The 26848-nt window shown below is 39.2% G+C and overlaps 2 protein-coding genes across 2 annotated transcripts in view; both read right to left on the minus strand.

Moving 5' to 3' along the window:
- Nucleotides 1-13261, minus strand: part of LOC139745009 (metalloprotease TIKI1-like) — a 65748-nt gene extending 52487 nt beyond the window's left edge. The window contains exons 1-2 of the mRNA XM_071655417.1: nucleotides 12961-13261; nucleotides 11085-11639 (exon numbers count right to left, since the gene is read on the minus strand). Coding sequence (XP_071511518.1) covers nucleotides 11085-11639; nucleotides 12961-13077 — 672 coding nt within the window. The 5' untranslated portion in view covers nucleotides 13078-13261. The remainder of the gene's footprint in view (nucleotides 1-11084; nucleotides 11640-12960) is intronic.
- A 9108-nt stretch (nucleotides 13262-22369) lies between these two features.
- Nucleotides 22370-26848, minus strand: part of LOC139745015 (uncharacterized) — a 41745-nt gene continuing 37266 nt past the window's right edge. Inside the window, exon 5 of the mRNA XM_071655424.1 lies at nucleotides 22370-22491. Coding sequence (XP_071511525.1) covers nucleotides 22409-22491 — 83 coding nt within the window. The 3' untranslated portion in view covers nucleotides 22370-22408. The remainder of the gene's footprint in view (nucleotides 22492-26848) is intronic.

Genomic DNA, 26848 nt, shown 5'->3' on the forward strand with positions numbered 1-26848 from the left:
AATCCTCAGGTTGTTGGTGGGCTGCAGTATGATGACTGCTACCTTAGACCTGTGTGATATCGATTTTGTAGAGCTGTAGGAACATGGTCCTCTTACAACTGTGGAACACAGTGCTGGGCTTGGCACAGGATGTGTGAGCAGAGGTCAACACTAAGGTCAGTACAGGTGACTTGCAGGGGTCAATTGGGGTTATGGCCAAAATTCACTGTGATTTGATAAGGACCACTCTAAAAGATGAGGAAATATCCTGCACGAGCCATCTGGGAGAAATTGGGAAGACACAAAGACCTAGACTTCAATGCGCCATTCAATCATAACTTAAAAAGTCTCTGAAATTTGAAGCCAGAGATAGGGGGTGCAGTTTCTTACATTTCCAATTTGGGACAACTTTATCAAAAATTTATGCTACCAAAAATCAAATAAGTTGCTTTACAAAAAAATGCAGAGAAAGAGACAGAGAGTGATAGAAATGCAGGCATCACATCCTCTAAATATTCTTCAATATTTTTCTGTTGACCTTGCCACAGTTGACGTAAGTTCATGACGTAATCTAACGGAGTATTTTGATATGTCATATTTTGATATGTGTTTGGTTTTTAATAAAGCTGCAGAGTCTGGTTGCTGCAGACTACACATACTCCAGCCTCAAGACATACAAGACTCTGGACCATTGGAGGGGTGGGAAGTACAAGCGCAAGAGCGGGATCCCTGCAGTGATAATACCTGTAGCACAAAACACCTTCCCCCGCCATAGTGCGCTGCTAGGAGGGAAGAAACAAAGCGACAGGGGGCACTGACCTTTTTCACTTCTTTCCCAAAAGATGGGAGGTACAGGTGTAGCCTCAATTTCAGGCTCATCAGTGGCACCTCCCCTCCACATCGCTGGAGTTCACTGTTAGCAATGATTTTAATAGTCTTGAGTAACAGTCAATCTTCCTAAGCAAGTTGCCATCAAATTTCATAGTGGCATTTCATGCCACTATGATTTAGTCACTCCCCCTTTACATTGCAAGGTAAGTTCATTGATCTCAACCTTTGACCTTAAGAGTTGACCTACAACCTCATTTGCACAAATCAAATACCTGGGTTTACATTTGTACCAATATTGCTATCCATCTTTCAAGAGTGTAATTCCAGTGCATATTCCAAGCTAAAGTTGTGGAAAATGACATTCAGATGAGGTTCAGTACCGTACCTTGTTGACCTCAACATTTGACATGTCATCTCTGTCATTTCCTTTACAATCTTCATGAATTTATTCTTCTGCCTTTAATACCAAAATCATTTATTACCACAAGACAATAGTAACCTGAAGGCATAGTTTGTAAATGACATTCTTTCGATATTGACATTTCACTTTTCTTTCTAATCATCCATGATCCTACTGTATATCATCCCTGTCCTATCCTTGGATTACAGTAAAATTGGACCATCCTAGCTGGAGTCAAGTGTGGAAAGTCCAATGACCTCTGACCTTTGACTCAGAGGATTTTTGCTAAACTCTAATCTGAGTCACTGCATCTTTAGGTGTAGATGTAGGCCTATATACTAGCACCTTAAGCACAATTTGATATCTATCACATGAAATTCCATGCTGTCATCTCTTTAACTTCAAAGCGACGCTCAACTTCATGTTCATGTTGCCACTGATAGAAAAAGGCGAAATCGTACAATCATAAGTCAAAGTTTCACTCAAATCTGACAAAAATAAGAGAATTGCAGTCTTTGTAACCATTTCCCTGTTTCGTGCCACCTGCACATATCATGTGATACTACCACCTTTAATCCCTTAGATACAGTGTATGCTTCCCCTGCCCCCACACACAAAAAAAAGGAAATGAAACACAGAGTAACATTATTTACCTGTATTTCCATCATTATCTGTAGTCCAGATGACTATTTTGTGCCACTACTCTATCAACACAAACAAAAACAAAATCCACATAGAAAACTGATAATTATATCTGAATATCTTGTTCTGTACATTTACAAAATAATTAAGAGTACAAACACATGGGTGTAGGTACAGACAACTCCCGTTTTGTCTCGTATTATCGAAATGTCAAAGCGAACAATAATGCATATGATGATATACAGACGATAATTTTTGGACCTGAATTCTCACTTCCTCGTCAAGAAAGTTCGTCATATTCATTATAACAAGAGTACACTGCATCTTGATGAATAGACCTTTCATGTCATAATGATATATATGGTTGCTGTACTATGACTTTTCTTGAACTCTGCTGACCCCTTCCCACAATGCCGATGGGCAAGCTCAAGCTATCATCACTACTGAGAGATGAGCCATATCAAAACCTTGGCCACAAGGTGAGACTCACTGACTCCTCTCCCAGCTGCTAAACCAGGAGACCGCCACTGAACCGCATCTGGTAGACCGCTCTTGGCATCGTGCACCGAGGCAACGCATGTAACGCCACTACACTTCTGCTATCTGGTCGACCACTTTACATTGCCAACAGACACTGACACACACTATTAGGAGCTGAATGGAAAATCTGAATCTGAAAATCTTTCTCTCTTGTCAAACTTATCCAATTTTGACAACTTTTTGTTTGGATAAAATCTCAATGATTGATATGTTCCAAACATTCGCTCAGAATACAATATACAATGTACATATCATTCTCCCTAAATAGTCATCTTTACTCTTGTGCAGCTTGATAACAGTTGTGGGGAAATCAGTTCCAAAACATCTAGGCCCTATAACTTCCATTTTATTCATGCTATATCTCTTATCAAGCTATAAAACATGTATTTTAGACAAAAGTATCTCACAATTACAAGCAATCTAAAAGGCAGCCAACATTTAGTTTTAAATTGGAAACATACTATAACTTGATTCACTCTTCCAAATTTGCATATAATTTGGAATAAACAGTCTTCCAATATATCCAAATGTTGAATTACTGTATACTATAAGCTGTTATTTTCACAAGGATTTAATTTTTGCAAATTTTGCAATTTATCAATGTTGGCCTGAAGATTTAGCAACACACAAAAAATATAGCCATCTAATTCTGCACTTACAATAGCCTGAGTATGTAATTGCAAAAACAACATCTTGCAAACACGTTTGTGACCTCCTCATTTGCAAGTAAATATCTGTATGCAAAATTTACAGCTTTTAAAGTCGTAACTAGAATAAGGGTCACATTAGTTACGTTCAGACGGCAGGCCCAAACCTCGAGGTTAGGAAACCTCGAGGTTTAGCTCTTGCCCCCTAACTACGATGTGTGTCCACACGACGAATCTTAACCTCGAGGTTACGAAACCTCGAGGTTAAGCTTGTGCCCCCCCCCCCCCCCCCGTAACTACGAGTGGGTCCCACTCGATGTTAAAACCACAAAACCGGAAGTTTCAGCCCACACTGCTAACAAGGCGTCTATTTATTCTTTAGTCCAACCCTGTCGGACTCGCTTACACTGCAGAGATAGCACTGCACTGATGACTTTATGCCTTCATGAAGATATTCGTCGAAAACATTTTTTTTTTTTTAGCGTCGGAGAAGAATATAGAATACAGTAGCGAGTTCGACGTGTTCAGTTTCAGAGATCAAGCGCATGGGAAGAAAAGATGATGCTGTTGTGTCGTGCGTCATAGGGTTTTCACGTGTAGTGTATTTGTGGTGTACGTTTGGGAGGTTGACCCGGAAGCAGAGGGAAATTGTGGGGGGGGGGGGGCTGGAGTTTACGGCGAGGTCACTCTTAACTTCGAGTTCGTTGTTTTTTGTGTCCACACGGTGCTTAACTACGTGTGGGGACCCCCCGCGGCTCGTGGTTAGAGCGCTAACCATAAGATTTCTCGTGGCTCGAAACATCGAGCAAACCTCGAGGTTTGCTAACTACGAGTGCGTCTTCACGGTCCCTAACTACAAGCTCTAACCTCGAAGTTTCCTAACTTCGAGGTTAAGGGCTCCCGTCTGAACGTAACTATTATCTGCAATGTTGGGAAGTAACAACAAATCATGAAAGCGATCTAATTTCCCACTGTATGAAGTATGATAATGGTGTTTGAAGCTCCTTAAAGATTTGAACTTGAGCAAGGGAGTGCATCACTGCTCAGCAACCAGCAGCTTGATCCATGCCACTGCATTATTTCATCATGTCATCTATTCACGAAAGCCTTCGTGGAATTATGTCAGCTATCTTTGATTGGTCTACCACACACTTAACTGTCCAGAGCAGATGAGATCTACATCTTGTCCCATCGAAATGCCATGAGTGTGTGTGTGTGTGTGTTTGTGTGTGTGTGTGTGTGTGTGTGTGTGTGTTTGTGTGTGAGAGAGAGATTGAGAATGTGAGACAAGGGAGGGAGGAGATGACAAAAGAAAAGAGAAGAAAAGAGTATGATGAAGAGAGAGAAGACGTTGCGTATATGAGCGTGCCATTGCTTTTCCTCTACATCACTTCTACAGTAGATTAAAAACTGGCTCTTCAAATATGATCCAACACTAATGCAGGTTGGAGAAATACTCATCCTTGTGACCATTAAGACCATAAAGGTTTTTGTTGTAGTCAAAAGCCCAAATCAAAAGCTGCAACAAAAATTCTGACACTTCAGTGAAAGTTGCTCCATTAATGTGCCAAAGGCCACATAAATCATTGCTAAAGAATTCGCTGGAGTAATTTTTTTTTTTCACTTTGTCGGTTTGATGTGATGATTTGCGATGAGCCGTATCACCAAAGAAAAATTATGTTTTTTCTCACCTAACTTCCATTTCCAGAACTTTCGAACAAAAAACAAACCGTGCAGCTAACCTGCTACACTACCGTTTACACCATCGTCATATCTGTGTGTGGCAGATAGTGATTTTAATGTAACACTTTGCTCCACTAATGCCCCAATGAGAATGAGCCACTGTTATTTACAAAAGCTACTGTTTTTGTCTTTCGTTTTGTTAAGGTTGCAAAAGTGCTTCTGGTTGATCAGGTCAAAGGTCAATGGTCGCCGCCGTTGGAAGCATAACAACATTACAGCAATTGAAAATCTCATTCTCATTCCTCACCCATTTTTTTTTTAATGAACTATTTTGCCATTGACTTAAAATAAGTAAGACTTGACAGGGCATTGAATAGTCCCACCTGCCCAGTTATGTGTAACCATTTTGCAAAGAAGCTAACAGAAAAAAAAAGAAGCCCACTGTGGATCACAAACCTTTTGTAACCACAAAACTGCAGCTCAAGAAAAAAAAAGGAGGTGCAAACATTCCTAGCTTCAGAAGTGGGTGGAACACCCGAGACTACGAAGAAATCTACTTATCAATCAGATGTTTCCGAAAAAAAGAAGAAGAAATAACAATAGATGCTGATGTTAGCGGAGAGTTTACACAACTTACTTGTTCTGTTATTGGAAGGCAGTAATTCCCCAGCTCAGAATCTGGCAAATTTTTCATGAATTGGACACAGCTCTTGATTCTCCGTTTTTCCCATACCCTGCCATCCAAGCAGTGCAAGAGAGCAGGTACCCCGAGATTTCGGCGATTCAGGATGACACACTTGTTGATCCCCAGATAAAATGGGGAACATGTTTTTGGAGGCAGCTATTCTCTGCGATCCGACCCTCGGCTGACCTTCCCCCTTTTTCCCCTGGATTACGTTCAGGCGAATAAAAATAAATTTGACCCAAATTCGGAGCCTGAATGAAAACATCAACCGATTCCTCAGGACTTTCGAAGGAGATTTCACTAATAACAAAATTCTGCTGTGACACAAATGGGAGGCCTTTTTTACCCACCCCCACATTTTCTAGGTTATCCACACCTCCAAGTTTCTGTCCCAGCATCAGAATGGGAAACTTAATCGCTACCACCGAGGAGGTAAGGCTTGGAATTGCTGTCCAAATTGGTAGGATTCCTTTGCTTGACCACTACAAAAACTTGAAAACAAATATTCCCTTCCCACTTTTTCTTGCTTTCTTTTTTTTTTTTCAGGCAGCACAGTAAGTATTTAAAAACCTTTCAATACCTAAAAGTCTGTGTGTGGGATTTTTTTTTCTTGCATTCACCCAAGTTGAGAAGTTTCTTTTATAATTCTTTCAAATTCACATCTTTCAATCAAACATAAAATTCACTGTATCTGTAGCCATTAGCAATGCATACAGTTGTAGCTGCTCCAATCTTGAATTCAGTTTCCACCATAAACCATCCCAGTTTCTACACTTTTGATTATAAAACAAAAGTTGCATGAAACCAGTGTATATTAAATCAAGAAAAAGAACCTGCAAAATTTTGTTGTCGCTGTTATTTCAATAAAAATAAATCGGGGAGGGATATGATTTACGATACACCATGGCTGTTATAACAATAAGTGCTTGATGAAATGCTGTGATGATTGATTTTAACTCCAATTCTTTTAATGAATGAAACATAATCGTAGCAGGTTCATATTATATCCTGTTAAAACTTGGAAGGTTTCTGAGGTCTTCAGTAATTCTACTGCATGGTCTCAAGACCAAGAAAACCAGGAAGTTGACATGTAAAACACAAATCTAGATTGTACAGAATACCACTCTGATACCAAATTTATTTATAATCCTGTTTTTCCAAATGTGAAATAGTCCAATGGCTTGAATCATTTAAAAACATTTTATAAAGAGAATTTATAATTTCATGAAATAAGAAATAAGATTAATCAAATGAGTGATTTTCAAAAAAAAATCAAATATAATTAATAAGAAAGAAGAAATTTCTCATACATTAAACCTAATCCATTTCAAGAATTCCTAGATGCACTATACAGTTTGGGGAAAGTGTGGAAATCACATATTTCTTAAAGTTGTGCAAAATAATAAAATTCATAAATCTAGTACAAAGTACTTACAAACATGCAAGCAATTAGTGGGTGATACATATGTAAAAATAAGTATTAAAAAATAAACAAGACTTATATTTAACTTGAATGCCCCATTCATATATAACATGGCAAGCCTCAAAAACCTCTGCAGTCTCTCTTTAACGCAAAGTGCTTAATTCATCAGACACTTGTCAGTAAAATCAAATAATTTGCAACATGGTAATATGATTTGGAACCATTATAACTAAAATTTTCACCACATCAGCCATCTAAATTCATGCTTGAAATGTGATTACTGACATGACACTGAAAACGTCCTTCCGTACAGCAATACAGATCTTTCCAATAATGACTTATAAATTCAAGTCCCTGTTTTGCGATCAGATGGGGAGGGAAAAAAAAACCCTCCTTCATACATTCTACATCAGTGTACAAAGTATACTGATGATGAGAATTAGTAAAAATTGATCTGTTTGATAATCCCGGTCTTCTGCGCCTCTCCCAGTTCTGTCATAACCCTTCACGTTTCTTTCAGTCGACGCCAGAAAATCAATTTCTCAATAATTAAATTGACATTTGCAATGGAGCAAAAGAGGTCAAACTGGCATGTTCTTTGTGCACTAAGCTTGCCTGGCAGTCATTGCAGATGCTATGGAAATGAAATGAAGAAAAAAAATGCTGGTAGATTTCCATCATTTTCTTTGCGAGCAATAGTATCTTGCAGTTTCTAAAACATCAAGTTACTGCTTCAGATTTTCTCTCGTCTCTTGTGTATCAGTTTCTCCCGAGTGTTTTGCTTTGATAATGTGTCCCGTTGCATCTGTGTTATACTACGTTAAGAGGGAGGCAAATTGAAGAAAATTCACACCTCAACCTTCACCCAGCTGTATTTGATATTCTCTGGCTAATATCATTATTCTTTATTTGCTTCATAAAAGCAAATATTTTATACAATAAAACATTTCATAAAACATAGCTATGCAGATACACAAATACAAACATACATTCTATTCATACCCCCCCCCAAAAAAAAACCACCACAAAACAAAACAAAATATAAATCAAACTCGAAATGTCGCTATGGCGACTGGTATGCCTCCGCCATAACGCATGATTCTCTTAATAGGTCTATAGTACATGTGGATAATGTGTGATTACATTTTCACAAAAATGGCAAAATATCAAAATGACATGTTTGTCACAAATGTGTTGAATGTTCACCTTCCTTGACCTAGGTTTAATTGGATGAATAGGAGAGCATGTATTTGGGGATCTAAGGACTTTAACTTGACTTTGACCCTTTCATAAGTTTATGCATTGAGTAATTTTCAGGCTATGGAGAAAAAGTACAATTTCTGTATTGTTAGTAAATTGTTACCATTTTCATCTGGCCTTTGACCCTAAAATTCATAAGAGAATCCCTGTCAGGCAGAACATGCATAAATATATAAGATACTTAGTTTCAACATAACTTGAGCCACTTTCGAGATATGGAGAAGTAAGTTTAGCACTTTCACTTGATCTTTGACCTTTTGACCTTTGTCCTTTTGGGAAAAAAAAAAAATCACAGAGAATCACTACTGGGTTCATGCATACACCAAGTTTTAAAAAAAATAATCCTGCTGGCATTGCATAAATAAGAGGGAAATAGTAAAATTTTGAAGTGTGGCCCTTGACCTTTGACCCCTGACCTTTGACCTCTAGAACCCCAAATTTCCTAGATAATCACTGCCAGTCCGTACATGCATTGTTCCACAAAGAAACAGCTTTTGTACCTTGAACAATTTCCAAGATACAGAAAAAAAGTGAAATTTTAACATCTTTACTTGACCTTTAGACTTTTGACCTCATGACTCCAAACTTTCACCAGAGAATTTTAATTGGGTAATACATGTATACATTAAGTTTCAAGAAAATATCTTCAGGCATTGCATAGATATGGGGGAAATAGTGAAATTTTAAGCATTTGACCTTGATCTTTTGACCTTTGACCTCGAGCATGTGCACCCAAAAGTTGATAGGCACAACTTCAACCCCTAATACACATACATGCCAAGTTTCATTAGGATACCTCAAAAGGTTTTTTAGTTATGCTGTCCACAAAATTCATCACAGACGGACGGAAGGACGGACGGAAGGACAGACGGACAAGCCGAAAACATAATGCCTCCGGCACCACTTTGTGGCGGAGGCATAAAAATTATGCTCTGGGTAATTATTCATGTAATGCAATATTGGACATTCCATGTCAATGATAATCTGTTTATATAGAAAAGTGACTGAAAATCACAAGTAAATAAAAAATTTCTGAACCCAGGATCCAACACATTTGTTTATAAACATTTCAATTAACTGAACCAAACCAAACTAAATTCTCTCTAAACTTTGGGACAAAAGCAAGAACAGTTTATCATTCACCTCATATCACCATCCAAAGATAAAGCGAGAAAAAACAAAAACCATAGATATTGGCTGGCAAAGCTTGCCATGTTTACCAGTACCAGTCGGTAAGATCAAAAGAGGGAGAGTTTGCGGAAGATCGCATTTTAATTAGATGCAACAACGCACAAGGACAAGTGAAGTACAACGTCTTTATACCAGGGGGTATGACCGACGGAGGGTTGGTAGAGTGCGATGTTGCGTCTGTGTGTGGGCTTTGCATTTTCATGAGACGTGTATTGTGCGCGCCTTGGCCTTCATCGGCCAACAAATCGACTACTAGTACCTGCACCCCCAGAAAACACTTCAGAATAGTTCAAAGGCGTTGCGCTCTAATCAAAGTCACCCTAACAGCACCGGACGAAACTCGATCCCGCGCTAATTTTTCTTCCAATATCGCTCCGGAATGCACTTCCAATTTCCACCCCTTCGCTCTAAAAATGAAAGAAAAAAAAAATGCTTCAAATATAAATGTTTTCACGTAATGCGAAGGCTGTAATGAAAACTGTTTTTAACGCTGTGACCGCCCATCGTGGTAGCCCAGCAAAATACGTCAGCCCAAGCGAAGCTCTTTATAGGCCCTAAATCTATCCACTTGATCGGGTTTCTAAAGGCACGCTAATGCGGACTAAATTAGAAAGGTGGTGTAAACGGCATTGAAATCATTATACGGCCTGTTGATCAAATTCCTCCCTATTGTCCTCGCGTAAAGGACGCGTTTTCAAGGAACACTTCCCTTGGCTGATAGAGAATACTTGCTTCTTTTATTCAGACGTAGAAAAAGAGAGCATTCGGACCATCTTCTGGTGGAAACCATCTCGATTTCTGCCCCGAGGAACCACCGAGTTCGCAGGGGAGAGTCGGCCGCGTTTGACGCGATGGCACTTCAAGGTTTTCACTCAATATAAACTCGCACTGTTTCGCGCTCTCTCATAAAACGAACTCGATTTCGGCGCGATTAATACGACTTCCCTGTCACCGAACCTGTGAAAAGTTGAGTCTGGACGTGAAAAGAAATCCCCACCACGAAAACACCCTTTGTGACAAACAGACAACATGAAACACTGAAACAACAATACAAGCGCACAAACAATCATGACACACACAAACATACATACACAATAGTTAACGAACTTATTCGTCCAGCATCATCAACGGACCCTCTCCTTCCTTTCACATAATGGTCATATAAAATAGACAAAAAGGCATTGCAACTACGAGAAAGAATATGCATAACAACCCAATCAGGCGGCGAGCTTTTAAGTTCTACCAATTAGCTTGAAGTTGTCTAGTTTGTTGACCTCCCAAACAACATTTCCACGAAGTGTTTTTCGGATCCCGAAGCTAAGCGTATTCTTTTAGCTTTTATGTCGGAACACCCGCAAAAATTGTCATTGCAATTTTTACGCAAGCGGTCTGGCGTGCAGTTCGTTGCGTAGTCAATATAAAATCAACATTCGTCGTCAAAATTCCGAGAAAATTGAATGTCCCTCGTTTCTTCGCGGGTCTTCTTTCACATTACCCCTTACCACTCGCTTTGTTTTGTTTCCTTGTTGTTGTTTTTTCCCGAGCGACCAGCTGCCCGCATGCTCGCGTAGCACGTACCGGTAATTGAATTCATTACTCGCAATTTGCGAGCGATAAAACATCACACATACCGCCGCACTGAAAACAATTGCTAATCGCCGCCTGATTCGATTATCTCTCATCATATGACTTTTCAAGCCACGCCACTGGCTCGACAACATTACCAGAAACGATCAATCACATTCGCTCCTGCCGACACACAAACATTCGCGCGCGCACACACACACACAAGTCATGTCGTACCTGCGAAAAGTTGAGGCCGTTGAGAGGGATGCACTGCTCTTCCACTTGTTCCACCGCCCCTGTCCTCTTGTTCAGTCGCATCGCCTCCTGGGCGAGATATAAATCCAAAACGGGAATTCCTCTCGATTTCACGTCCGTTTCCGTGAGCGAATTCACCATCATCATCACCCAAATCGGCTTCTTTCTCTCCCAGTTTCCCGCAATTGTGTTGAAGAGATAGTCTGCGTAAACACCCCTGCCCCGCTGATCCGCAGTTAGCCACTGGGGCATCATGTGCTTCACGTATTCCAAATGACTTTTTAATCGCTGAAACATACTCTCCGGGAGGACATCGCTCAAGTTCTCCCCCTGCGGTAACAATTGGCAGTTTGCGAGTCCCGACAGCGTATACGGATCCATCAGATCCAACTCGAAGAATATATGCTCGCTTTCGCGGAAAGCAACTTTGGTATTTTCGGGAATGTAATCCCAAACTCGCGTGTAAGGTACGTGTATTGTCCCAAAAAAGTATGCCGGTGGTTCCCGCCGTACTCGCCATAAGAAGGAAGTCGTCCCCTATTCAAAGGAAGACAAAAAGGAATCACAAACAAAAACCTGAAGTGATTGCAACATTGGTATTGTATCTAGAAGATAGGACCTGTCAATCTATTCTTGAAAATGTGAGTGGCAGCTCGTAGAAGAAAAGTCACACAAAACGAATTAAATGCTCATTGAAGGGAAACACAATCCACCCGGATTTTCTCGAAACGTGCTTTGTGAAGATCTTAATTAAAACAATACATTGATGGGGAGATAGCAGAAAATCAATTGAAATGACATTGGTTACTGTGGGAGAAAATGGGTATAGTATAGCAAGAGGTTATAGAGTTGCCCTCCCTCTATAAGATTGTCGAGGCTAATTGCATGGATTTTTTTCCTTCTTCACAGGAGGCGACTGAGAATAGAAGATGAAGGAGTGCAGTCTAGGGATGTTGAGAAATAGGGGCCACACAAACAAACCTAAATGCATTAGGAGGGGGGCAGACATGCCCCCGCTCGTGAAAGGGGAAGGCTTTTAGGGTAAGTCGCCAGGACGGAACAAAAACCCTATTATCCAGCGCGATGGATAGAAAAGAAAAGGGGGCAGCGAAGATCAGTTCAGTTGGGTGAACTGATAACGAGTTTGGAGCCGCGGCGAAGTGCGTTCCTGTCTCGATGAAAAGAAGACAACGTAACACAAGGAGACCACGAGTATAAAGAAACATCAAAGTAAGCATGGTCTCGCAATCTAATTAGGTGCTGAGGAAAACGAAATTTCAATTTCATCGGAAGAAGCACAAAACTGAATGAAGTGTGAAAAAAAATCTACTTGACAACATGGATATATCGCCGTCCAAATTTTTAACAATGATGAAATTAGAAAACGGCTTTGCCACAAAGTTACAACGTCATCCGAATTGTACACTTTAACATTTAATTGTACCCTTTTAAAGACTTTAAGAGTGATGTATTTTATTGAAGAATTTATCTTCTCAAAAAAAAAAAAAAAAACACGCACCCATATAAATCTTATGTATAAAAATCTACACGATCATCTCGAAAGAACAAGAATTGAATCGTGATACGTTCACGGCCACACTTCCTTGACCTTGATGAAGATATAAACTTCGTACTTTTCGAGCCAAATGTTCGTAAAATGTGATTAATATCGAAATTACAGGAATCATTGCCTATGACACTCAGTTGACTTTTATCAGGACGTTCTGTTTTCAATCCAACACACAGCGCCTCTTCATATAAGCGGGCGGGCGTAGGTATATACCAAGGAGCTATAAGAGTTGGTTTATATACAGAGGGTAAGAAGTAAAGGAGTAACGAAGAGAAAGTGTGAGCGAACCTGCGTGTGTCTGTGACAGTTGAGCTGCTCGCGAAGATCTTGAATGGACGAAGCCCCTCCCCGTGGCCAAGGTAAGAACACCAGCACGAAAACAGCCAAGACATCCCACCACAGCATGGCTAACGAGTCCCACCACGACACGAATGATGAATTCACAGCACGCCTGAACTCTAGGGTCCAACAGCCGACGGCACGGCGATTGATTCCAGCTAGGGACCACGGACGGGTTTTTAGTCGCGGCGCGGCTCCCTAACTCGAATCGTAAACGGTTCGTAATACTTCATCGGAAAACTCGCACACATTCGAGTCATGACGGAAGTAAAGATCGATCCCTAGTCCATGCAATTCTTGAAATATCCATATTTATGATCCGACTGCCTGATTCAATTCCGTTGAGGGGCAAGCGCGAAAGAAATCGGCTGAACCACGATCAACCATCTCTTGCCGGAGTAAGTTCGAAGGGCAGCTCCCTACCCACCGAGGCCAATTAAGCCCCATACAAAACGAAGGCAGTGACGGACAGTAATGAGCTACACGCGGGTCAACGAAAAAAAAGAAGAAAAAAATCTTCTGTTGACCACTCGGCCACTTGAGTAAACTTCTTACACAAACGCACAATGACTCACTTTAAACTCGAGTGGAATGGCTGTGTGCAGAGCGGCATTGCTCTCCATCTGACGACTACTATTAGTGCGAATGTAAACGAATTTCCACGGCGGAAAGTTTGCCAGCGTTGAGCTCAGTATGTACGGACGATTAGCAGCGAGCTGGCGGACAGTGGAATCTACGTCTACCGTCGGGCGCACGTCAACCGAGTAGCAGCCTACATAATGATCGTGGTTTGTGTATTGGTCGACTCGACTCTTCGCTCTGCGCGTGGAATGTTTTGTACATGTAGTCTCATCACACACGTAATTCAGACTCATATGATTGAGCACAACGATGATTTTTACTCTCTAGTCAAATGCGAATGCAGCTTTTCATATTACAATCAGTCATCACATTGAAATCCCTAAAACCAAAAGTTGACACAGATGAAGTGTCTTTTTAAGGTAACTACGTTTTGCTCTCAATCAGTTGCTATCAATAGTGGGATAGAATTTGAGTCTGGCAACAAAGACTAGTAAAGTTCATTCACAAGGGAAGAGTAAGAAGAGTGAGAGATATACAACAAGATGACGCCAGCATGCGACTTTTCATACAGATATCTCAAATTTCGCACACACACTGTTGCTTGGTACGATCACTATACAGATCTTGTACAAATTTTCGACTCGAAACCAAACGGGGATGCCCAATTAGCAACTTGACCGTGGATCTCGCGAAATTCATTTGCGTGTCAACGACAGGTGAAGATAGAAAAGCCGCAGCAAACCTTTGAAAGAGAGAGCGAGGGAGAGAGTCACCGCCGGTGCGAGCAGTCGGTCAAACTCGGCAGGCCGAAGTGTCAATTTGAACACCACCCTCTTGACAATGGCGGTGGCGAAGGGAATAGAAGAAAGGTGTTGCGGAAAGGTCTTTTGTGGTTTCTTGCGAAGGTCTTTCCAGTTTCTAAGTATTATGTGGGTTAACAGATTTTCTTTCACTACCCCCCCCCCCCTCCACAATTTGTATGGATAAATCTTTCACATGTGTCCGAGTAGATTTCCTAGAAAAGGGAAATGACCACATTTGCTTAGTAGCTCAAACGCCTAAGTTGGAATTTATGTGGACAGTTAGCAAGCATATAAGGTGGGTCCACAACACTGTACTTTTGACCTCTTGAACCCCCCCCCCCCTCCGAGATTTATTCTACTCCACAATCACAAAATAAATAGAATACAATTCCTTTTTTTTTTTAATCCTGCGACATTTTCTTCGTATCGTTGTATATGTTGACATCACAAATTACTGTGAATCTCCTATATTATTATAGAGAGGGCAACACATAGAATTTAAAGGGATAGTATAGTATTGGTTGAGGTGAGAAATGTTACAGAGCATACATTTCTAAGAGATATTCAAAGTTGATTTGATGAAAATCGGTTGTGAAGTGGCTGAGATGTCTAAAAACAAAGTAAAACCACGTGATCCTAATAAAAGGTAGGTCTCACCTTTAATTAGGTTCACTTTGTTTTGAATATCTCAGCCATTTCAAAACCAATTTTCATCAAATAAACGTCGGATTCCTCTTGGAATTACATGCTCTTTCTTATTTTGTTATTCCATGAGAGGTTTCCCATTATCTCACCCCCCCCCAAAAAAAAAACCAACCAACCAACCTATGATAGAAACCTTAAGTCAGGTTTCAACCAAAACTATGCTATCCCTTTAACTTGTTTTATTGTACAAATTAATGTAGCCTAACGTTTGAACGGATGCTGGATTATCCAGACTTTCATCAAGTGTTTACCTTCTCCATTCGTGCCATTCGCAGAAATCCACATGCGAATATCACTGTTTAAGAGAAATTTCCCCTTTCGCAGATTTGGTGATATTATCCCCTCAAAAATGAGACAAAATTTAAGATGATAAAAGATTGTTGCCATTCGGTGAGTTGTGGGTGTTTTGTTGTTATTGGTTGTTGTTGTTGTTTTGTTTCTTTCATCTTCCCAGCGGGTATAATGGCTAAGGAGATATTATTTCCCTTATTATCATACACCCTTTCTTAGTGAAGATCATTGATTATTGTATAATATTGCAAGCATATAGTGGTTTATTGCCGAATACGGTTGTAAGAACTGGCAGGGACAGTAATTAAGATTTGTTTACTTGTTTCATACACACTTTAATGTTGTAGTGATCCAAATCACAGCTCATTGGAAGCTATACCGGGTTACAGATCGTGTCACGTGCCAATGATGTTGCCAACGTGCCAAAATTGTTCATGCAATCTAACAGAACTCAGTATCACCACTCCTATACTTCCATCACTAAAATCATCATAATTATTGTCATATATACGATTAAATCACTAAGTTTTTCATGCTCCCTGTAAAACATGTTACCGTCGTCAAAGAAGAGCCTTTGGGGGCATCGTTGATTATTGTCCAATATTGTACAAACTACCACACTAGACAGAGCTTTGATATGGCGATAAAAGTCGGACCGCATATGGTGTGTGAGTTTCTCCGTTTAATGTATACTCTTTGATTGATTCCTGATTCCATAACATATTGCATGGTCATAGTCATAGTCAGAGGTGTCCGTGAAAGAATTGCGATTACATATAAGTTGAAGTAGATGAGTGGAGGGATGCATTCCAAAGGCCCCCCCCCCCCCCCACTGTATTGCTGAAGGAAAACTCTACTCACCTTAAATTTGACGTCAATGGAAACAGTAAAAATTAAACAGTACAGCAAAAAGTTTGACGAAAAAAACAGAAGTTGTGGCATTAAAATGATTCAAAAATGTTTCGGCGAATAGATCACAATCACTATATTTACGTATAATATGCATGATGTAAGGCGACATCTTGTAGAAAAGCCCTTTTATTGTTTATACAAAGAAGATTATAAGCCTGCATATTTTCCAAAAGAACATCAGTAACACCATTTAGAAAGTCGCCGTTCTTGAATCGGATGATGCTCATTATTCCGAATGTTCGTCAGTCCCACCTCCCTGGTCAATCCGATAATGAAAATGGGTTTGTTATTCTAAAACGCATTCTGAATTCCCTGCATTGATTAACTGATTGTTAATCCGAAAATAAAAAATAATAAGCTTCGTCAATTCAACATTACACGGCGTTACTCCGAAGGTTCATTAATCGGAAAATAAAAAGAAGGTATACATACTGGAACCTTATTTCGATTTCAGATTAACAAACCTTCGGACAATGAACCTTCGGAATAACAAAAATTAATATAACCGCTAAATCAAAAAAGCAGTAAGAGCAGTTAGTAACCATAAAGCCTACAATTCATAATATAAATACATTTTAATGATTAATCACGGATACAGTAACTCCAGAGATACATGGATAAGTTCTTTCCAGCAGTCTTGTCTTTCCTGGGTCCCGTTTCATAAAACTTGACATCAGGAACAATTGTCACATTTCTATGATAAATTTGCTCTCAGCCAATCAGATGCAAGAATTTAAGTAGATTATAATAACTATCGCAACTTGTTATTGATAACAAGTTTTATGAAACGGGATCCTGATCTCAGCGATGCCTTGCGTCTCCTGGAGACCAGTAATACCCATCTTCCACAATAATGTTCTCTATAATATAGGTACCTATTCGTCAATCCCTGTTTGGATCACTTTTGAGCAGAGACCTTTGGAAAGACTAGTTTCGGCACAGCTCCGAGTTGACACTTAAAATCCACTCTCAACATTCTAAATATACGCTTTAAGTGCGAAATGTCAAGTACTTTCCCGATTAGAGATACTTCTCGTATACAACGCTAAGTTATCTTCCATTGACATCGCAGTCATGTGCACTTGACCCAGAGACAGCTCTGGATGACCACAAGGCGTCATGCTATAGAAGTTCGATTCCACTCCATTTTCAATTTGATTTTAGTCATACAGGATTAACCTCAAGTCAAATAAAAATGAAAAGTTCTAATCCTGTCAGACAAACCAGGAAAGCTTCCGGAAAGTAAAGTTTCCATATTGAGTGTGTACTAAACAATGACATTGTTGGTCACAAACGCACGTGCAAATTAAACAAGGCGAGAATGTCAGCATGGCACAATTCTCCTGTTGAGCCGTACACAAATCTTCACTATGTATTTTATTGAAATACAATGTATAATGAAAAAAAAAACACAACTATATCTTATCCTGATGTGTATCAAATTGTTTAAGTAGTGTCGTAATAACTGAATAATAATAACTTGTAGGAAAAAGGGTTTGTCTATATGGTTGCTAAATTGTCGACCTTATAAAATGTTTTGTAGATAGGCTACTTTATATCTTTGTGATCAAAGCAATGATGGAGAGTTGTGAGGTGGTTTAAATGATTGTAGCGCATTTGTTGCGTATAGAAATATGACTGGTGGTTGCAAAAATATCGGTTTCGTGAAAAACACATGGGTATGTTTAGGCGACCACAGTTCTCATTTAGGTCCTATTTTGATAAAGCTTCTCCAATTTTGTTTCTTGAGTTTACTGCGGGCCTACTTATTACAGACAACTCCAACATAGAGTGGATTAACATATGACAATCGACAGTTAGATACAATACTTCTTTATCGAAAAACATCACTGTGTATCACTTCTACTACAGTATAGCACTTTTGCAATGTGGAACAGTCCTCTCGCTGCGGACCGACTTCCCATTTGCGGCAATGAAAGTCGTTTTCTCAGGTGTCTGTTAATCCGAAAATAAAATAAGGTTCGGTGTTATTCCGAAGGTTCGTTATTACGAAACACAAAAAGTCCATACAACTAAAATGTTCATTAATCCGATATTGAAATTGGGTTTGTTAATCCGAGCATTTGTTGCGTTATTCCGAAGGTTGGTTAATTCGAAAATGAAATAAGTTCATCATTCCGAAGGCTCGCTAATTTGAAAATGAAAAGTAAGGTGCATACTAACCAACCTTATCACATTTTCAGATTAACGTATACCTTCGGAATAAGGAGCCTTATTTCATTTTGGCGGCGACCATTACTCCAGCCAACAGCGCCCCCTTTAATCTCGGGTGGGCGTCCCTTTAAAGTGTAAATCCCCAAACTGGAATTGTGTGTGCGTCATATTCAGGTACCAGAGTTGTTTCGCGGAGCAAGCAGTTTAACCTAGATGTGGTCTTGGTAAGTGCCCTCGCCTAGTTTGTATCTTAAACTCATTGAAAAGTATATTTCATGCTAGTGAGAAAAAGTTTCTTTCAGAAAAACGTGAAGTACGTCAGTGTACGTGTACACATGTCGACGCGACAGTCACATAGTAAAACAAGGTGATCGTAATAAAAGGTGGGTCCCACACTTTATTACAATCGCTCTGTTTTGGATATCTCAGCCATTTCAAAACCAATTTTCATCAAATAAACGTTGAATTCCTCATGAAATTACATGCTCTTTCATATTTCATAAGAGGTTTCTCATTATCTCACCACAAAATGTTAGAAACCTGAAATTAGGTCTCAACCAAAACTATACGATCCCTGGCTATATAGCGCTGGCGAATGTCGCGCTTGTGGAGAAAGTATTACATTAGCCCTCTACGTTTTGTGCTTTACATTTTAACATGTCTTTTTGACAAAGTGTCCAAAAGCATTACATTTGAGTATGGTAAAGAAGCGCGAGAAGGAAGCCAAAGATCGAATAATGTACCACCACTTTCCTCCAGCATTTCTTTCTCATCTCTACCTTTTCTTCTTCTTCTCTTCCTAAATCATCAAGATCAGTTTCCAAGTTCACGAAGAAAAGTTAAAGGGGAACTCCAAACCAGTGAAAAGTTAATCTGAAAAGAAAGAGCAAAATATTACAAGCATAACTGAAAATTTCATCAAAATTGTATCAAACTTAGGAAAGTTATTTATTGAAAAGTTTTGCCTTTTTCTTTTCACAAAAACAGTTCCTGAACAGTCAGTAAGAATATGCAAATAATGTAGTGAGTTTATATGTAATAGCCACAAAGCTTGTCATATAGTTTTTGCAGAATACCTTGAAACTTTCAGGGTTTTTTTGCCAAATGTTATTAGGCCAGTCTTAAATTGTGTTATATCTGACTGATTATTATTTTGAAGTTATTCAGTAAAAAGAGAAGATTTTTTTTTTCTACCTGATCAATGGAAAATTGTAAGGTGATGACATCATAGGCTCACTCATTTGCATAGTTATATCAACTGTTTGAGAACTGCTTTGCAGAAATTAGCAAAATCTTTAAAATGTCATAACTTCCTTAGTTTTAATAAAATTTTGATCATACAGTATTTTCACTGTTGTGCTAACAACATTTACCCTATCTCTTTGTTCTCAGACTAACATATAACTGTCTGGGAATTTCCCTCTAAATCCTAGAGTTTGACCACACATGCCTTTATTTATTTGAATATATCGGCACTTAGATCCCCATGACCTGTTGATCTGTGTACAATAGGGCAACACCATTATTGTATCAATGATTGAATCACAGAAATGTCATCTGGACTAAAACTAAAGCATATTGTCAAAAATTTTTCAATCTGTCAATACCATTTCAAATATTAGGTGAGGAAGCCGTATCTTGGAATATTTCTGTTTTATTGTCTTATATTCAATACATTTAGAAAGATTCACGGAATACTCTGCGAGTACAGGCTGTACATGGAAAGTGAGAGAATCTCTTCAAAACTGGTGAATTTCTTTAGTTTTGAATGATTGGCAGAATATTGACTTTTGTTCTCACCACAATTATGAGTTTATGAGTTTGTTATCATAGCCTCTGCATATTGCATTATGCGTGCATGTTTTTGTTTTGCTTTGTTTGTGTGTTTGTGTGTGTGTGTGTGTGTGTGTGTGTGTGCATAATGACATGGTTTTAATTATCTAATGTCATGTCAGTGGTAATAACCTAAAGTCCATACACTTATGAGCAATGTGACAACTTCAAACCAAATGCAACACCAACCACAAGAAAATCACACAGTTGCACTGAAATTTACAGTTTGTTCAGACTTTTCACTTTATTACAAAACATGTAATATTTACAAAGAAAGCAGAGTGCATCTGACCACATGCCAGAATCTCTATGGTTACTTGAGGGTGGTGCCATGACAAGACTGCATTAGCAAGACCAGTGAGAATACCAAGTAGAACTGTTGCCCAATGCTCAGTTCTGATGCTGACCACTTGCACTACCACACATATTTGTTGGTACACATACATGTAATGTATGTTGTGATGTGGTACACTGTTCATCCAGGCCAATTTAGTGTGAGTTCAGTATCACACTCTTACCATTTTCTTTTTTTTTTCAACCACTTAGCTTGTGTTGAGAAATCCACCCAAAAATTATTCCAGAGCTCTGTCTTTACTGACAAAGCATGATCTCATATACATGACTTGATTGATTGGACTACAGGGAGAATGTTCTTTATGGGTTTTAATTCTGTTCTGTCTGACTCTGGTCAAATACAGATGGACAAAATGAAAACAAAAAATAGAACAATGAAGTATGGAACCAAGACTCAGGAGCATTTGACATGTTTTCACCCCTTGCTCCTTGTCTGTTTGTTTGACACAGAAATAAAAGTTTTGTCTATATTTTGGTACAGTGCACTCCCGTTATAACGAATACGGTTATAATGAAATTCCGGTTACAACAAAGTAAAAATCCAGGCTGAAACATTATCTGCTCTATGTGTTTTTTTATTGTTTTTATTGTTTATCTGTTCGGTGATGACGAAATTTCGTTATAACGAAAGAAAACTGCCGGTCCCGAGGACTTCGTTATAATGGCAGTCCACTTTACATGTACATCTTCAGGGAATGGACAAGTCCTCAACTATACCAGGACATCAGCATTTTATGTAGGACTTGTAGCTTTCACAACTCAACCATCAAAATCAATCAATCTGCACTAGGTTTGCAGTAAACTACATTGGCTACAAGTCATAAACCTTAACTTACACAAAATCATAAAAAAAACTGAACCTTGACATAAAGAGGTCAGATACAACAAATCCTCTTATAACAAGTTGTATTTGCAGGTCCTAACTTGGTATAAAGTATTTCTTTAGTCTTGTACCCTGATACATGTATGTGAGAAACCTGATGTAACAAGGTACACTGTAATTGTCAGATCCTTGATATAGTGAAGTTCCCTTTGCACCTTAAAGAGTGCATTCAAAACATTTAAGATTTTGTGCAGTCATTAACTTCAGTATATTTTTTATCTCTTATGGAATGATTCTAAAATAGTCTATGATATTGAATACAGCACTTAATTAACACTGAAAGCTGAAATCATTTAATCGTTCATTTATTGTCTGGTCTCAAGAAAAAATCTACTGAAAACAGTGATATATATGTACTTGAATTTGTGACATTATTTAACTGAAAACCAACATTAAAAAGGCCTCAACTCTTGTGCATCAAAACTTGACTACACTGAATTGACAGGTCAATGCAATGTACACAATTATGTTGGCCTGTAACCAATCAGGGAATAGCTTTCCATTTGGGGATAGTGAGAAAATAAGTTACCTCAGGTCATTTCTTCCATCTTTTTAAATAATATCCGCCCAACCCTTCCCATCCATTGTTGCTTCTGAAAACATCCTTCTTGAAACCTCCAGAGTGAACCTCCAGAGCCATTTTCTTTGCAAACTGATCCAGAAGAATGGTTCTTGCTTGCTGGAAATTCTTAGAACATAAAAGGGGAAAAAAGGAATTTAAAGATATAGAAACATGAATATATAGATAGGAAGGAAAATATATGGATAGACAGATATATAGAAAGATAGATAGATAGATAGATAGATAGATAGATAGATAGACAAACAGAGAAAGAGTGGAGTGGAAGAGAGGGGAGCGCTATGACTTGGGTGGGCCTCCCCGTCCACCCTTCTTGCCATCGCCACGGCCACCACCCCGACCACCACCGCGCCCAAATGCACCTGCAGAGGAGAAACAAAGAAAGAACAAGATGGAGTTGAGGATTACCACCTGCTTAACTCTTTCATTACACCTAATGACATGTTTGTATGCAATGTCAATGTCATTTGGAACCTGCCGGTCCCATGAGGGTTAAAGCCAGTGGCTGTCTGACTTCTCCTGTTGACCTGTTGAAAGAGAAGCCTACGGTGTCATGTGTTGACACTTTTATATCACTAGGAGGGGCATATCTTCCAAGAATGCCCATTTTCTGAACATTTTTATCATGGAGCTACACTTACCTCCATGATTTTAGGATTACTGTGACTTGTAATGCTTACATCTGCAGAGGAGAGTTACAAGCAAGAGTCACTGGTGGTAAATTTCATATTCATACATATTCAGGAAGTATAAGGGAGGTGAACACACTATGGAAATTGAAGGGACATTTGGTCTGTAATTTAAACCATCACTTCTTGAGACTGAAAAAAAAAAAATATTCTCAGAATTTTGCCATGCTTTACTAGACATGTTATACACAGTCCAAAACAAGCAGAAATATATTTCTCAGGTTTTTATTTCTTCATGTTTGATTACATAAAGGGGACACACACACGCACACACACACACACTCAAATACAGGAACACAATGACAAAAAGTGAACATTGATATAGAGCTGTATATGACATTTTGATTGTGTTTCCTGGAAATGTCTCAGAGCATTTATGATGTAACGTAAACAAGTGAGGGGACTGCACTATACAAGTCAATTTTCCTTTCCATCAAGTTCTTAATGAAACAAGAAGCATTCCTACTGATCACATGATACTATGTTACAAGAAATATACCATAGTTTTGACGCTTGTGTTATCCATGTATATTGTTTGGAAATGAAAACTGTACATTGTTTGGCAATGAAAATAAAAAAGGAATGACTGAATTAATTAATAAACATGATTTTATAAAAAAAAATGATACAGCATTTGCTTTCTTTCTGGTGTCCACTATCCCTGCATCCTCTTCATGCCACACAGAGATGGCACAAACTCCCTCCCCCCCCCCCCCCCCCCCCCACCAGCTGTCCAGAAATTGAGAGGCTACCACACCCAGAAGAATACTCGCTCCTGACAGGCAGAGGGATAACTGTCTGCTCCAAGAGACATACTTCGGTATTGACGGGGGATGCAATGTGATCATGACTAATTTTACCCTTTATCCGCAGCAGAGATTCGTAATGTCTACATACATCAAGGTGGCATCCGGGCATGATCAAAACATGTCAATTTAGACCCCTTTTTACATCAGCAAAATAAGCCGAAATTCTGCTCCACATAGAACTGAGTATGGTGTACAGTAGCCTTGGAATAATATCAATGGAATGAAAACGACAGATCAGAATACATGTATGATGAATAGAATTATACAAACAAGAAAGTATCATGACCGAATATGAATGACGGTGACAAGGAATGCAATGAGTACAACAACTACACTCCTCGAATATTTCAGAAACACTTGAAATTATCTTCTCGACAAGAGCTGAAGAAGATTCTTGTGCTCACTTGTGAGGGTAAATGCACAGAGATGCCAAAAAGCACAAATCTTGAAGAGTGGTCCATAAGGGTAGGGTTTACTGAAATAATTTTCTGACACATGCAGCCATGAGGACCTGAGTGTTCCACAGCCACTTTCACACCAAAATAAAATGAAATCAATCTGATGATTTCACACTGAACAAGTCTACTGAGGCTCTCATGAGGGTTTCTCTAAAAACTACCACTGATTTCATAAGCACAACCATTGCTGTCAAAATTGATGACAGAAATCAGTAGATCCAATTAGTATACCACTGCACTACCAGGGCTGGATTTTCAAAGGCGAACTCTTCCCCAATTGGTGTGAACTGGGTCTGGGACCAGAAATGGGACCAGGAAAGTGCAAGTTGAGGGGCGAAAATATGGCAGGGGTGTGGAGCTGAGAGACAACAAGGGCTTTGGAGAGAGTTATTGGAGCAATTACTCATGGGGGCTTGTCCAGATCAACGTAAGCAGGAAAGGATTTCCACTGTCGGTCTCTCTCATTTTTTTTTTTTCCTTTTTCTGCCTCCCCTTCCCCTCCTGACTTCGACACCAACAAATTGTCGCCAGCAGCCACTCAGAATCTGGTACAAGCGTCTGGTCCACAGAGGCAGGATGTGGACAGAAATGACCAAAAGACTGCGCCCCCTGTTTGTTAATCAAACAACTGGAGACTTGGGGTGAGCCCAGGTCAAGACGTAGCCCTAGGGGGAAGGAATGCCGGAGATGGATCTTAGCATTGACTGAGGGTGTAAGGGAGGTGGCGAGCGGGTGGCTGAGGACCACAGGAAATAAACTGTTTAGGTCCTTGTTCTGTCCCTGCCCAGTCTGGTGGGGTTGTTGGGGATGAAGTGTCCGAGGGACTTGGATGGACGTAAGGCCCCAAGTCATGTGTCATTCTGACAGCCACAAAAGGGTTGGGTGAGGGGTGACCAATGGCAACCAAAGTTTACACTTGGTCAAGAGATTGGGGGGGGGGGGGAGATGGAGACAGAAGTAGTGAGGATGGACAGGGTTAGCAAATGACATTTCTTGACCTTCTTTGATGATTCTGTTTTAGAATGATTTTTCCCTGAAGACTTTACACTTACAGTATATATGAGATGTTAGGATGGTCATACAATCAAGTATAAAATACTTCTCTCTGAAAATATGGACCACTAAATGGTGCTCCAGTACAATGCACGATTCTGCAGATAGCACATCAAAATTTCACTGAGTAGCTGAATGTCATGAATATTAGAGCCACAAATATCCCTTCAAACTATCATAAACTTCCATTTTGGATGCACTGTGCTTCCCCCTTGAGTTTAAACATGGACCCTACCACAAGGTAGGGTCCATGGTTTAAATATGGTGCCATTTAAGGAAGTTCCTTTTTTTGGGGGGGGGGGGGTGGATACAAGCCTGTTTCCTCTACTGTAAAAGTGGATATTTTCGCGTGACTAATTTTTCGCGCTTGGCCGGGTGAGAAGAGTTTCGCGTGTCTTTAATTCCGCGGAATCAAGATGTCAAGTACAGGAACATACGGCAAGCAAAAACATTCGCGTGCTTTTATTTTCGCGCTAGTTTCTGGTTGCGCGAAATGCGCGAAAATTTCAACACCGCGAAAATTTCCACTTTTACAGTATTCATTGAAATGTCACTGTTAGATTCCACAAGTTTCTTTACAAATAACAGTTTCCTAGAATTAGTGCATATCAGATTAATCTGTCCTGAAATCTGAGTAGCAAGATACTGAACTAATCACTATTGTTCATTTATTTCCTACTTTTGCTGTTAGAATTCAAACTGCTTGTTCCTATATACAGTTGTTGTTTCAACATATAAACACATAGTGACCCTCAAATGAAAAAAAAAATATCTCCAACGCTGTCACCTTTCACTGAAATAGGTTCATGATTTATTCTGTTTATAGAGATGAAAAGCCATGATACAACTAGCACATTTGTCTTCCAATCTCTTTAATACATGTGTAAAGAAATTTGAAAAGTTGCTAAAGAAACAACTCTTAATTGTTGCTACTTCAAGATAGTAATAACAATTTTTTGTTTTAAAGAATAAAGAAAATATGGTACTAGACCATCAAAATTCTTGCATCTTGTTTCCAATTAAGTAACAATTATGTACAATCAAGAAGTGAAGAAAATCTTCCATATATTTCAAATACAAAACATATAATAAAATGCCACAATGCATCCCAGCCTACAGCATCTAAATCACAATTTATTCTGCATATCATTTTAACCAAAATGATAATTTTATAAAATCAAGGAAACAGTCTGCCTGTTCAGACACCTTTGTCTTCTGTTTGACATTTGCCACTCACATGACGAATGTGATGAACATATCAGATGGAGAGTTCATTTTCTGTTTCTTTTTTTAAAAAGAAATTAATGTACTCTTATTCAGATATGACAAGTAATCTGCAACTAAACTCCCAAGGGAACATGGCACCCATGTTGGAGGAGCTTCTGAATAATCCATGGAAATTGCCCAGCAAATCTACGTCGTCAGAGAACTGGGGCAGGGATAATCCGTATGTTATGAATCTGAACAGATGCAAGTCTGGAGCACCAACAAACACAGAGAATTCCGATATCCACTTTCCTAAGAAAAAAAAAAACCCAAATAGAAACCTGAAAACTTGGCTTGCCAAACAACATATAAAGAGAACAGATTTTTAGTTTATGTTTTTTTGTTTTTTGTTTTCTTAAATTGAAAGAGGATATGATTAAGTGCTTAATGTGCTTATCTGTTATGTCAACAGGTGATCATAAATGTTAGAAGAATAAGATATCT

The sequence above is a fragment of the Diadema antillarum genome, unplaced genomic scaffold (genome assembly GCF_040938485.1).
Source record: "Diadema antillarum isolate AM-2024a unplaced genomic scaffold, OU_Dant_1.0 seq00001229_RagTag, whole genome shotgun sequence".
Taxonomy (NCBI): domain Eukaryota; kingdom Metazoa; phylum Echinodermata; class Echinoidea; order Diadematoida; family Diadematidae; genus Diadema; species Diadema antillarum.